Source organism: Zonotrichia albicollis, chromosome 21, assembly GCF_047830755.1.
Source record: "Zonotrichia albicollis isolate bZonAlb1 chromosome 21, bZonAlb1.hap1, whole genome shotgun sequence".
Classification (NCBI taxonomy): domain Eukaryota; kingdom Metazoa; phylum Chordata; class Aves; order Passeriformes; family Passerellidae; genus Zonotrichia; species Zonotrichia albicollis.
In genome coordinates this window covers 2,773,351-2,787,624 of record NC_133839.1, presented here as the reverse complement: position 1 = coordinate 2,787,624, position 14,274 = coordinate 2,773,351, and the positions used below count along the sequence as shown (strand labels likewise).

At 48.8% G+C, this 14,274-nt stretch overlaps 1 protein-coding gene across 4 annotated transcripts in view; it reads right to left on the bottom strand.

Annotated features, from left to right (window-relative positions):
* LOC102061906 (discoidin domain-containing receptor 2) overlaps nucleotides 1-14,274 on the bottom strand; it is a 65,492-nt gene that overhangs the window by 33,819 nt on the left and 17,399 nt on the right. For all 4 annotated transcript variants that reach the window (XM_074556015.1, XM_074556013.1, XM_074556014.1 and 1 more), the window contains exon 2: nucleotides 3,661-3,792. In XM_074556015.1, coding sequence (XP_074412116.1) covers nucleotides 3,661-3,724 — 64 coding nt within the window. In that variant the 5' untranslated portion in view covers nucleotides 3,725-3,792. The remainder of the gene's footprint in view (nucleotides 1-3,660; nucleotides 3,793-14,274) is intronic.

Sequence of the window (14,274 nt, the reverse complement as noted above, 5' to 3'; positions counted from 1 at the left end):
TTTAAAATTCAATAGTTAAATACTAATAACTATTAAAAATTTATTTAATAAACTTAATATTTAATATTAAATATTAAAATTAGTATATTTTAATGCTTTTATATTAATTTTTTTTAATCATAGGAATACCTGTAAAACAAACTAAAATTAGCATTACAGCACTGCTTGTATTCAGTCATATGCCAGGCAGATAAGGAATAGAGCTCTTGCTCCTCCCTTCCATCATCAAAAAGGCAGCACAGATGATGAAGGAAAGATCTGCAGCCTCATCTTTACAAAAGGGATTACTGAAATATTACAAAGATAATTTACATTGAACAATAGATATCCTTGCTGTCTCCCAGAACATCAGAAGCAGGATACATCAAAAGGTCAGGTAGAAGAGTTCAAATATAGAATATAAATCCTTAACCTATTAAACACTCCAGTGCCACAGCTTCCCATGAGTTCAACAAACCAGCTGAAGAAACTCACAGCCACCACAAGCAAATAAATACCCAAGCAGTGGCTCTGGAGGCTGCAGTGAGCTGGGGGTATCCCTGGGGTAAAGCTCTGCTGAGTGCCAGCCCAGCCAGAGCCAGAGGGATGGGGGGCCCTGGGTGACACCCACAGGGTGACAGCAGCTTCCCCTCAGCTGAACTCAGTGTGTGGTGTCTCTCTCCTTGGATTCAAACAACCAGGCAGCAGTGGAGAGGTCTCTGTGTGACACATGGATGGCACCTGGACAAACCAACATTCAGCTGGGGCTGGTCAGGGGGCCTGAATTCCCTGGAGGGAATTGGTGCCTGCTGGGATCCAGAGCAGGGGTGTGGTGCTGGGATCCAGAGCAATGGTGTGGTGTCTGCTGGGATCCAGACCAATGGTGTGGGTGCTGGGATCCAGAGCAGGGGTGTGGTGCTGGGATCCAGAGCAATGGTGTGGTGCTGGGATCCAGAGCAGGGGTGCCTGCTGGGATCCAGAGCAATGGTGTGGTGCTGGGATCCAGAGCAGGGGTGCCTGCTGGGATCCAGAGCAATGGTGGGGTGCTGGGATCCAGAGCAGTGGTGTGGTGCTGGGATCCAGAGCAGGGGTGTGGGTGCTGGGATCCAGAGCAGTGGTGCCTGCTGGGATCCAGAGCAATGGTGGGGTGCTGGGATCCAGAGCAGTGGTGTGGTGCTGGGATCCAGAGCAGGGGTGTGGGTGCTGGGATCCAGAGCAGGGGTGCCTGCTGGGATCCAGCCAGGAGCCCCAGTCACAGCTCCCACCCTGCACATCCAGGTTATCTGGGAGCCAAAACAGCCCTGGCTCTCTTCATCTCACCTGTCCCAGCACACCCTGACCTGCTGCTGAGCTGTGGGTAAATGCACAGACATGGTCCAAAGGGTGGGGTCAGCATGTGAGAGCAGAAAGTGCTTTTTGTGCTGCTGCAGTGGCAGTCCTGTGTGCTCACACCTTATTCAAAGGTCACACACACACTGGCAGTGCCAGATGGAGCTGCTTGGGCAGGACTCTGGGGGACTGAGTCTTCGTGCAAGCCTGCACAAAACCTATTTGTTCACAACCCCAGGGCTGGCAGCAGAACCCAGACTGTCCTTGGCATTGAGGGATACACCCTGAGGGTGGCCACAGCTCTCACCAAATGCACCTATGTTGAGCAAAACCACCCTTGGGTTCTGTTCAGGTGGCACCAGGACCCTTCACTGGGCACTCAGGAGAGCCAGGGGCTCAGAGAGGTGGCCCAGCCTGTCAGGGGAGCAGACAAGAGACTCAGCAGGACTCTGCTGCACAGGCCTGAAACCAGCCCCTGAGCAGCCCCTGTGGGTTATAGGGCAATGAGGACACACTTCAGACTGCTCCTGGGGCACACCAGGAGGGCAGGATAAGCCATGGAGCCTGTGGCATCAGAGCCAGGAGCAGCAGCTGGGCCAAGGTGCTGGAATGTGTCTGGGAAGAGAAGGGCCAGCCCCAGGCAGAGCAGCTGGGGGAGCTGAGGAAGCAAAGCTGCCTGAGGATGGCACAGGCAGAGCTCAAAGGTGTGGGGGGCTATTTCTGGATGGAAGATTGTGACAGGGTTCACAGGGGTTCTTGGATGAGGGAAGAGATGGACATCTGACTCCATGTTTCAGAAGGCTTGATTTATTATTTTATGATATATATTACATTAAAACTATACTAAAAGAATAGAAGAAAATGTTTCATCAGAAGGCTGGCTAAGAATAGCATAGCAAAGAATGATAACAAAGGCTTGTGTCTCAAACAGAGCCCAAGCCAGCTGACTGTGATTGGCCATTAATTAGAAACAACCACATGAGACCAATCACAGATGCACCTGTTGCATTCCACAGCAGCAGATAATAATTGTTTACATTTTGTTCCTGAGGCTTCTCAGCTTCTCAGGAGGAAAAATCCTAAGGAAAGAATTTTTCATAAAAGTTGTCTGCAACAGAAGATTCCTGCAGGATCCCAGAGCTGTGCTCAGAGCCCAGCCACCTCCCTGGAGCTGGTGTGGAAGAGCTGCTCCTGCACCCAAAGGAACCTGCACAGGGCTGGCCCTGCTGCCCTCCCTCTCCTCTGTGAGGTTTGTGTGTGTGGTGCAGGGAATGCTGTGCAACAGGGAGCACAGGAATGCTGCTCAGCTCCCACACAACCCTCACTTCACTTCTGGCTGCTTGCAGCACAACCTCAAACCTCTGCAAACATCCACAGGCCAGAGCAGGGTCAGAGCCAGCCACAAAGGGCTCCAGACTAACAGAGCCAGCCCAGGCCCTCAGGGTAGCACTGCTGCCTCACCACACCTTCAGCCAACTGCAAAAGGATTAAACTCATTTGTTTCACAGACTCAAAACACCTCATTACAGGAATTTTTGCAACACATTGCAGACCATTATCTTACTTATCTCCATCATGGCTGCATCCTGCCAAGTGCTGTAGGCTAAATGGTCCTCCACAGGGACTCAGGCTCATATCCCTATCTCCACCCTATCTTTGTGCCAGGTAAGGTTTAAATCTGTCCTTCCACACTTCTCTCTCCAGAATGCCCTTTCCTGGCTGGACAGCTGGGGCTGATGCTTTGCTAACTGGAAATTTGCTTTCCACAGCAAGCACAGAACCTCTGAGCCACTCTGGAGTGAGGTTTGCTCTGCAGGACACACAGCCAAAGTGCTGGAGGGAAATTCAGAGCCCAAGACAGGCCTGGGTGGGCAGAGAAAGGACAATGTCCATGTCCCTGGGCCTTCCTGGGGCTGGCAGGAGTGTCCCACCCCAGCACAGCTGCCCAGGAATATCTCAGTCCAGAGGACATTTGGGAATTACATCAGTGATTATCTCTACATGCAGCCCTCACACTCAATCCCACGAGAGGCACAGAAAGGAGAGAAGGAGCACACAGAAGGTGGGAGAGCCAGAAGATGAGAGAGGTGGAAGGTTCAGAGCCCAAGACAGGCCTGGGTGGGCAGAGAAAGGACAATGTCCATGTCCCTGGGCCTTCCTGTGGCTGGCAGGAGTGTCCCACCCCAGCACAGCTGCCCAGGAATATCTCAGCCCAGAGGATATTTGGGAATTACATCAGTGATTATCCCTACATGCAGCCCTCACACTCAATCCCCAGGAGAGGCACAGAAAGGAGAGAAGGAGCACACAGAAGGTGAAACAGGAGCCCCCTCCCAGCCTGGCAGCTCCTACCAGGGTTGACTTCGGCGCCAGAGGGCTCAGGCAGGGAGGCCAGCAGCAGCATGCAGAAGATCATGGTAGCAACTGGAGGTGCTGCACAGGGTCAGACGAGTCCTTCAAGGGCAGCAGCTGCCATCTACATCTCTGAAAGACAAAGCAAAGAGAGAGGATGAGTCCTGCAGGGACAGGGCTGCTCTGTGTCATTGCCTCGTGATGGGCTGGGCAATCTTCCCCGCCTTCAAGAGTGCCTTTGACCTCAGCCCTGCTCTGCTCATCACCAGATCCGAGGCTTAGAGAGGAACCAATGATCACTTGAGTGTCCACACCACCCCTAAAGCTCCCAGTGCAGTCCATCTGCCAGGCCCTCAGCTGCCATGGCTCCTGGGTGGATGGATGCACCATTTTAACTGCAATTAAACAAGTCCACTGCAAAGTAATTTCTTCCTCATCAATACTTCACTTTCCTTACTAAATTAACAAATAGTAAAAGTGCAGCTACAAATGAACCTGGGCAGTCCAGGCAGGCTTTATCCACCTAAACCTTGGCACCAAGTAGCCAAGCAGGCACCTTGGAGCTTGCCACACAGTTTTAAGATAAAGGTCCAAAGCAGGGTGAAAATAATCTCTCCCTGCACATCCACAGTGCTGCCAAAAGTGCATGTGCATTCACACAGGTGAGAACACTTCATTTCCTCCTTGGAATAAGGAAAACAGCAAAGGCCTAAACAATGGCAATTTAATTGGCAAGCCATGATAACACCTAAAGGAACAGGAGGTCAGATGAGCAGTTATGTGAATTCTTTGTGCCCACATTCACTACAAAGAGCCTTGGGAGGCTCCATCCTGGAGGATAATTTTACAGAAGGCAGGTTAGAGGCTCTGTCTCATAATGGAATGCCAGGAGAAAAGAAAACAGAACGAATCAATAAATGTAAAGTTGCCAGGACTCAAAGCTGTTTGCTCAAGAATCCTTGGAGTTTTAGTAAAAAGGCAACACTGAATGTTGGGATTTGTTAGTGAAGGAGGAGAGGCTATAAAAGGTTCCACCATTGTGGCAGTGCATGCATGCATGCAGGAGCATCAGATGCCATTAGCTCAGAGATTGGTAACAAAAGGCTCTTTTTTTCCACCCAACATAATTAAACTGTACAAGTCACAGCCCTGAGCTGCCCTGGATACCCAAGGAACACAGCTCCTTAAATCCAAAGGTAAAACCTTTGGCTTGGGAAACGTCCCCAGCTGCAGATTGCTGGACACCCAGAAGCTAAATCAGGGTTAGAATCACTGCAGCCTGCCCTGTTTTTATTCTCTTTCTTAAGGATATGCTACTGGCCATTGTCCCTGCAGGATTCCATCAGAAAAGATGGCTCTGAGCCTGAAAAACAACCGAGGGCCCTCTTGGGAAGGGAGCCAAACACGCAGGCAGGAGGGGGAGCTAATGCTGGGTGCCTGTGCCCAGCCAAGCAACCAAAAATCTCCTTAAAATCACCAGGTCCCTCCTGCCCCAGCCTCCTGCATGAACACCCTGGCCAGGGCTGGGAAGGGGCTGTGATATCCCTGTGGTGAGCCTGCAAAAGCAAAGCACAAGCCCAGAGCTCAGCAGGAGGGTCTGGCGACCACAGAAGAGGTTTTGACCAAGCACTCTGCAGCTGTTTGTGCATGCCAGGCCATCCTTTCCTCCTGGAATGGAATGGGGTGAATCAAAGTGAATCACAGCATCCTCAGAAAAGGTCCAGGAACAAGCAGGAGGAGTGGATGGCATCTCCTACCATTCCTAAAGGAATTCAATGGGAAGAAGCAAAGCAAATAATTGGGGCAATATCTGATGCTTGAAGAAATAACAGGCTGGGAAGTGTGATTTCCATTTTTCTGGCTCCAAAACAATGGTACAGCTTTTCTCTTTGCCTCAGAGTTAATCTGAGAGATCTCAGCCTCAGCAGCCTATGCAGCTCTGATTTGGACCAAACAGAATTTGGTGATGGAAACAGTTAGCAGGAAGAATTGCTGCTGAAAACACAGATCCCCACCATCCCAGGGCAGACTGCAACCCCCACAGAGAAGAGACTTTGAGACTTTGTAAGAAGTTTTGGGGCAGTTTGAACACAGGCCTGGTGAGTGTTAATTCATGCAGGTGATTTGCTAAGGTGTGCTGGGAGCTCCCAAAGCAGCACCTGCAAAGGGAACTGCAGAGAATTCAGTCCTGTGGCAGGACCTGAGAAAGGGACCTGCCAGCAACACCAAGGCTTTGACTTGAGCCACCTTCCTGCAGGAGGTGATGGGAGCTCAGCAGAGACCTGTGGTGGTGCCCTGGCCATGCCCCAGATCAGCTGCACCACGGGGGTGAAGTCTGGCATAGACCCTTCCTGTGGGCGCCCAAGCTGAACCAGCCACTTGTTGGATTAAGGGGTTTTTTTGGCCTAGAGATGGGGCAACTGAGAGGTGTTTTAAAAACTTTTGTGCTGTTTTTAGTCTCATGTGAAGGGTGATACAATACAGATGTTATAACTCACGCTATAACAATCAGAAATTAATTATTTTGTAATTATATTATAAACATTTCTTAACCTATCAGTTTTAATCATACTATGCTATAAATACCTTAAAACCAATCATCTAGAATTACCCCTACTAGTGAGTCCTACTACAATACATCTTTCATAATTTTATTTCTCTAAAGTATCAGTCTTATTTACAAAGCCACCCTTTGAAACTTGTTTCTAGTTCCATTTCTCTCTCAAAAGTATCTTAGTCTATAGTATTTTTATATTAATATTTCTTATCTCAAAGTCTACATACTATGTAAACTTTCTATCAGGTTTTAAGAATTTTCTACAAATTCATTTCCCACAGCCACTGACCAGAGCTTGTTGAGGAGGCCCTGGAAGGAAGGAGAAGAGCAGCTTGGAGATGTGTCCCAGGTGACTTTTGTTCACCTGTTTAAAATTTTTGTTCACCTTTTGTTTAAAATTTTCCAACAAGGAGCCCTCAAATGGCAAATGACACCGCACACAGACTGTACATCCTCACCCTCCCTCCAGAGCCTGGCAAACTGTGTGAGCTTCAAGACTCAGGCTAGCTCCACCAAAGCACACAGGGATTTATTTCTCTCTGACCTGCCCAGGAATAAGGGGAAGGATGCCTGGAAAGCACTGAAACAGGGACTGTGGGTAGGCTGAGGGCTCAAGCCCCACTGCTGGAACAAGAAAGAAATGAGAGCAGCCCCAGACAGCAGTAAATGTTCAAATGCCTCCATTTCCCACCTGGTGCAAAAGCCCAGCAAAGAAGGATCAAGAGCAGGGCATCATCCACCCTCTGCATCAGCACAGCTCTCACAGCCCAGCTGGGGCTCACCTTGGCACTTAACATGAGCACTTTCCTTTGATAACAATAGTTGTGCTGTGCCCCCTTGTCCTCTCAAAATGACAACAGCCACCAGTGTCACAGCAACTGAATAAACACACCACAAACAGCTCCATTACCTCATCTGAACAAGCACCATAAGGTAGGAGCCCATTTGTTTTATGGCACCTTTTGTGCTGCCACAGAGCCAGTCATATCAGCACCACATTCAGGTGGTTAAACAAGGATGTAAAATATCGGAGGAAGGAAGGGATGAGGTGTGGAAGGAAGGGAAGTCACACAGAAATGCCCAAGCACCATTTCAGCTCCTGCCACCCAGGCAGCACTGGAGAAAAGGTACAAACTGGGGGGCACAGACAGGTGAAGGTGCCACCTGAGAACCAGGGGCTTCTCAGGACTTGATGGGCACATGGACCTCTGCAGGAACACAGAAATAGCATGGCTTGGGGGAACTGCAAGGCAGAACTGGAATATGCAGCCATAGAGGCCAGTCTGGCCAGGGGAAAGGGGAAAGGGGAAAGGGGAAAGGGGAAAGGGGAAAGGGGAAAGGGGAAAGGGGAAAGGGGAAAGGGGAAAGGGGAAAGGGGAAAGGGGAAAGGGGAAAGGGGAAAGGGGAAAGGGGAAAGGGGAAAGGGGAAAGGGGAAAGGGGAAAGGGGAAAGCTCCAGAGCTGATCCAGAGCTCACCTGTCAGCAGCTCTGTGCCTACAAAAGCTGGCTTTGAATTGGGCCCTTGCCTAAAGGGTATCCAAGACAAGCAGGGTGAATCCTCTCTGGATGTGTCTCCACCGCTGACAGAAGGAAAGGCTGGTCTGGACGAGCCCTGTCTCCCCCAGTTTGGTACCATGAATTCTCACCTTTGTGTGTGGCAGAGGTGCCCATTTCCAGCAGTGCAGCCCTGCCCAGGCACCTCAGCAGCTGGTGCAGGCTCTGCTGGGTTTGTTTTTCCCACCACATTTGGTTCCCAGTGCAGGATCACCAAAGTGCCTGTCAGTGAGCCCTGGGAGAGGTGATGGACACAGGGAGCAAACACTGCCATTCCTCAGCTCTCTCTCAGCTGCTGCAGTGCCAAGCAGGGTCAGCAAGAGTGGTTTTCACCCTCCAGAGGGTGAAACATTTTGGAGAGGGTTCAGCCCCACTCAGGAGCTGCAGAAATCACTGTTTGAAGAATTACTGATGTTGGTTGGTGCTGAGTCTCAATCTCATCCAGGACTAGACTGGATTCCCAAGCTGCACACTTCCCAGAGCTAGGACACACTGAAATTGCTACTAAATACAGCTTTCTGTACAGACTACTTGGGAATCATCTTACTAAGGACTTTTCCTGTGTAAATGGCTCAATACTTTTCTTTCAGCTCCATTAGTCCTCTGCCGTACTCATGCCTATCTTCCCACCCCGCCCACACATACACACCAAGTGCCAAAACTACAGCACAAGCCTGAAACCAGTAAAAACAGGATTAGCAACATCCTCTGAGAGGCAAGAAAGTGTTAAACTCTGTTCCCAGGCCCGACTGGATCAAGTTGCTAATTGCTAACAGCTGGCTGCAGGAGAATAAAATCCTGGTACAATCATTGGGAGAGTGGAAAAAAAAAATCTACTTGTTGAAAAACTCACCAAGAAATGCAAAAGAGGGCACTTTTCCCCAATAAACCCAGCAGATAGCATGCCTGAAAAGCCAGCCCATGCCTCCAAAGAGGAGCAGCTGGCTGTGACCCAGAGCACAGCAAAGGCTCAGCGAGCACAGGAGGGAGCTGTTCCTCAGTGATGTGCATGAGCAAGGCGGGACTTGGAGCTCCTCCAGGCCCTGCTCTCCCTCCAGAGATCCATTACAGAGGGCTGGCATGTTTGCAAGCCTCTCTAGATCCCAACTGAAACAGGCATTTGTTTTAACTGGTTCCTTTGCAGATCATTATCCCGGAGTGGGACCTGAGGGTTTGCTGCAGCAATCCCACTCCAGATGCCCAGAGCCACACCAAGAAACTCCACAAGACACAGAGAGTATCACACACAGAGCTCTGGGTACAACAGGAGAGGCAATCCTGAATCACAGCACCCTCAGAAGAGGTCCAGGAACAAGCAGGAGGAGTGGACGGCATCTCCTACCATTCCTAAAGGAATTCAATGGGATGAAGCAAAGCAAATAATTGGGACAATATCTGATGCTTGAAGAAACAAGAGCCTGGGAAGTGTGATTTCCATTTTTCTGGCTCCAAAACAATGGTAGAGCATTTCTCTTTGCCTCAGAGTTAATCTGGAAGACCTGAGCCCCAGCAGCCTTCCCCAGGAGCACATGCAGCTCTGGTTTGGACCAAACAGAATTTGGAAATGAAAACTCTTAGCAGAAAGAATTCTGATCACTTTTTAAAATGTTCTGCTTAGTTTACAATTCAAATACTGGCACAAGAGTGACAAAACAGAGCAGGGCTGCTGGCCAGAGAACATGGCCAGCCCCTCCAGCAGAGCCTGGAGGGTGAAGGATGGACCAAGCCATGCTGATTGTGAGGGAGCCCTGTGAAAATAGGACAACAAATTTCCCCTCAGGTTAGCTCTGAGTGTGGATTCAATCAGCCAGGCAGCAGTGGACAGGTCTCTATGTGACACATGGATAGCACCTGGACAAACCAAGTGCCAACAGTGACACCAAAATTCATTGTGTCAGAGTGACAGGGCAGCTGGGCAGGGCCAGCAAGATCCTGGCATGAAGTGCAAGGCTGCAACAGGAGATTTGGGATTTAGGCACCAACAGAAGTGGTCAGAAAGAGGAAAAATCCATTGCCATGTTTGGAACATGGTGGGGGGCATTGGGCAGAAATAGTGACACCTCTAAGTGATATCCAGAGCAGCAACAAGGCCGGACAGATAAAAGCAAACAGATTTTAGGTGAAAGGGTTGGGTTAATCAAAATACACGTGAGAAGTAAGTCAGAGGAACAGGGAAACTGAGACAGGAAGAGGCTCCAGCATCATCTTTGAGGAGGCACTGAGAAACCTGTGACAAGAGACATGAATGTGGGACCAAAAGGACAACGTTCAGGAGTGGCACTTGGGGTGGGACAGGGACGCCACAGAGCTGGGGCAGTGGCAGAGGAAAGGGAACACCAAGGACTGGGTGTACTCCATGGTCACCCTCTTGAGAGGGGGGACAGGCCTGCCCTGAGGCTGAGGAGGGTCTGAGCCTTGTTTTCCATGCTGTAGCCAAACTTCTTAATGGGGTTATGAAGAAAGTGACACTTCACTCCTGCTAGATTTTAGGAGAAAAACAGCATTTCAGTCACCCACACCACAGCATGTGACACTGGGAGGAGCCCATGCACTCAAACATGAGGCAGTGCCTCACCCACAGCCCAGAGAGATGCTGGTGTTTCTGCACAAGACCAGTAAATCCTCCAGTTTTTTCCCACTGCCTGTCAGCCACTCCTGCAGGAGTGGGGTGTCCTCAGTTTGTGAAACTGCCCAGAGCACTTCTGTCACAAAACCAGACTTGGGGATCAATGAGCATGCATTAAATGTAATTTAATCCATCCAAGTAACAAGGCCAAAATTATAAACCATTAGCAAGATAAAACCGAAGATAAGGAAATGCAAATTCGCTGCACCACAAGGTGGGGTTTAGCTCAGCTAAACCAAAACCAAAGCTTTCCCCCCAACCCAGGGCACAGGAACTCTGTGCCCATCTCAACCAAGGAACCTGAAGGTGCTTCCCATGACCTGCCAGGGCCCTGCTCAGGACAGGGCCATTCCCCAGCAGCAGGGGCAGGGGAGCCTCCAGCACACCCTCCAAAATACACATCCCTCAACTGCAGAGGATCCAGTTCCCAGTTCCCAGCTCCAGTACCGCTGTTTCTGTAGGACAGAAGTCACAGGAGAACAAGATTGTGCACAAACCAGCAGTTCCAAGTAACTCCCTGTCCCTGCCCAAGCAGCAGTGTCCCTTACTGTCCCTTTCCAGAGCTTCCTTCCCACCCTGACAGGCCCAAAGAGCACTCAGCACAATGACATTTTCACTGTTCCTAAACACTGGCATCTCTCTCTAGCTTTTATTTTTTTAAACAATCCTTAAAATACATCATCTAAAAGTCAGCAATAGTTCTCTCAAGACCTGCAATCTCCCACTGCAAAGTCTCACATAGCAACCATCCCCAGGACATGTTAACCACAGAGATGACAGATGGGGTATTAAGAGCACTCAATCTAAACCACCTTCCTCCCTCCCTGCTCTCAGGGGGCTCCACCATAACCTTTTACTTAACTGTGCTCTAACTTGCACTAAGGAGGAGATCAGGTTGCTCAGCTGCAGAATTATTTGGGCTGGAGGAGATCCCCAGGAGAGCATCTAATCCCAGCTCCTACTCCAAGCAGGGTTAGCACCATTTTCAGAGCAGCCTGCATGGGGCTTTAAAATCCCCCAAGGATGGAGGCTCCCCCCACCTCTCTGGACAACCTCTCCCACTGCTCAGCTGTCTGAAGAAGGAAAACTTTATCCCTCATTATCCCAAGGCAGAAACTCCTTTTATCTTATTGACAATCACTGTCAATCCTCCTGTTATGCACCTCCTTGATAATCTGCTCTTGGGTATTCCAGAGCTGCTTCTTGTCCCAGCTGAACCCTGCTGACTCCACCAGCCTGCTCAGGGAACCAAGATTCAGCATTAATTTATTAATAGCTTCTCCCTGGTGAGACAGAGGCTCCCTCCAGGCAGATTTTGCCATGATTCCCACTGGCTTGTTCACAGGGAAACCAGGGAATAGCTGATTTGTCCCACACTGATGTCAGAGCACAGCTCCTCACCCTCTGCTTGCAGAGTGCAGGGATCACATTCCCACTGGGGACTATTTTTGAGGGGTATCAGGTGGCACTTTCTAAATCAGCTCCTTGAACACAGCACTGAGCAGCAACAGGGACGGGGAGGCTCTGCCAGCCTGGCACAGGGCAGGGACAAGGATCAGAGCCCCCACAGTGCCCAGGGGGTGTTTCTGAGCTCAGAGCCCACCAGCAGTGCTGAGACAAGCAGGAAAGCATGAAGGACATGCCAGGGATCAGCCAGGGGATCCAACACAGCCCTGCTCCCACGGCAAAGCCTCCTCTGCCCCCTGGGATCCCTCAGGATCCAGGTTTATGGTGCCAGTGCATCTACTCTTGGCAACCAGTGCAAGAATCTCATTAAACCCACAATTTGAGGTGGTTTTTTTTGGACGTGATCTGCTTTCCATCAGAGCCCAGGGATTGCTGAGCATGCTCCTTCTTTAACGTGGCAGAGGTGGGTCTGCACTGCCCGCTGGTTACCTGCTCCCTTCTCCATCTTAAAACACTGCTACAACATTTATGTTTTCCCAAACTTCTGGAACTCCTTTGGTCTTCCCAGATTTATTACAAATTGGCAGCCAGGATTCAGAAAGCTGCTTTGGCAATTTGTTTTAAACAAACAGGTTCCAGTGCTGCTCAAGTTTCAAAATACTCTGAAATGTTATCTTGGGTTTAACACCCTCCCTGGTTACCAGTGCAATGGGAGGTATTCTGAGAGAATATCATCCAGCTTCTCCACAAAAATGGAAAAGAAATGTTTTACTTCTCTGCATTGTTATCAGCATTCAGCTGGGTTTAACATTTCCCAACAATATAAGCACCGCTGATGAAATTTATTTTGTTTTACAGATATTAAAATATTTCTCACTGCCCCATGATATATTTGCTGTGCTTTTCCAGTCATCTTTAGCTTTCCTTATCAACTGCCTACCTTCAAAAATACCAGTAACAGGTCCTTATCTACAACCTTTGTTTTGCAAATTGTTCATAGTTGAGCCTATTTAAAAGCTAAAACATGATTACTGGGGGAAGCTCTTAGCAAAACTAGGAAAAGCAAACCCTTGCACAGAGCTGCACGTAGTACCTGAGAACTGCTGATTTTTGCAAGGGTGGAAACCAAATTCTGAGACAGTTCAGTGAAAATCAAACCAGAATCAGGATTTTGGAACATCTACTAATTGAGCCGCCCTTCCAGTCTCCCTCAAACCACCACAAATGTTGATAATATTATCAAAAGCTACACTTTATGAGTTTTGCAATTTCTCTTCATATTTGTAAAAACAAAACTCAGAGCACCTGTAGCTGGCAAAAAGCCCCTGCCCTTTGCCTGAGGAGCACTGTGGGCTCTGCTCCAATGGCACCAAACAATGTTAATAAAAATGGAGAGCCATGCCCTACAGCCACAGGAAGATACCAGACTTGCAGCAGCTTTTCCAATCTCAGGAAGAAGCATAACTTACCATCCTTCCCTGCATTCCACAGACTGCAATAACCCCAAATACCAAAATGCAGAGAGTGGGAAGGGCTCCAGGCCCCCCACAGCACCCCAGGAGCCGGAGGGGACAGTTCTGGCTGTGACCTCAGTGGGTCCCATTCCTGCAGAGGCTGACACAGCCTCCAGCCACGGCAGCCCTGCCTGGCTACACACAGCTGCTGCATTTGGCCTCAGCAAACTTTGTTTACGACCCAAAGTGGTTTTAAAGTTTAATTTATGAAGTGCCTGGCAGAGATGGGAGCAGTGAGTGGCAACACTCACACATCACCTGAAACACGGCACCAAGCCTGGAGACTCCAGGGAGGATTTCCAGGCAGCTCCAACCACGTTGCATTGGGTTTGCTATTTACTGGTACAGCTCTGCAAGATAAAATTTAACTTCCCATGTACAGAGATGAAGGTACCATTAATTAAACATTCCAACAAAATATTTGCCATGATTAGAGACAGCTCAGAGAAGATCTTTGCTTACCACAATGTATTTCAAGCAATCAAAGCAAATGCTCTGCTTATAAACAAAGGAAAAGCCAAGAACACAGAAAAAAATCTTGAGCAGCATTTCACAGCTTTGGCAAGGCAGCATGACCAATTCTGATTAAATTTTCTTGAGACAACAAAAAACAGAAGCCCACAGAGATGTAATAAGATTTAGTAATTACACATAAGGCAGGTAGCAGTAGGAAAATCATGGTATTGTTTGAGGCAAAGGCAAGAGAAATAGGAGAGATGAGAAGGGAAAAAAGAAATTTGTAAAACAATGATGCCTAAACCAAAAAAGAAAGTCCCCATTTACCTCTTTTCCATATTGAAAATGAACTGAAATTAAAAAACAACAAATTAAAACAGAGGAAATGAAATTCCACAGCATACCATGTGCATTGAGCCTCTGGGACATATTGCCACAGAGCAACGTGGGAGTAATTCAATAAAATATTGGAAGTAGATCTCCATAATAAGAACATCTGC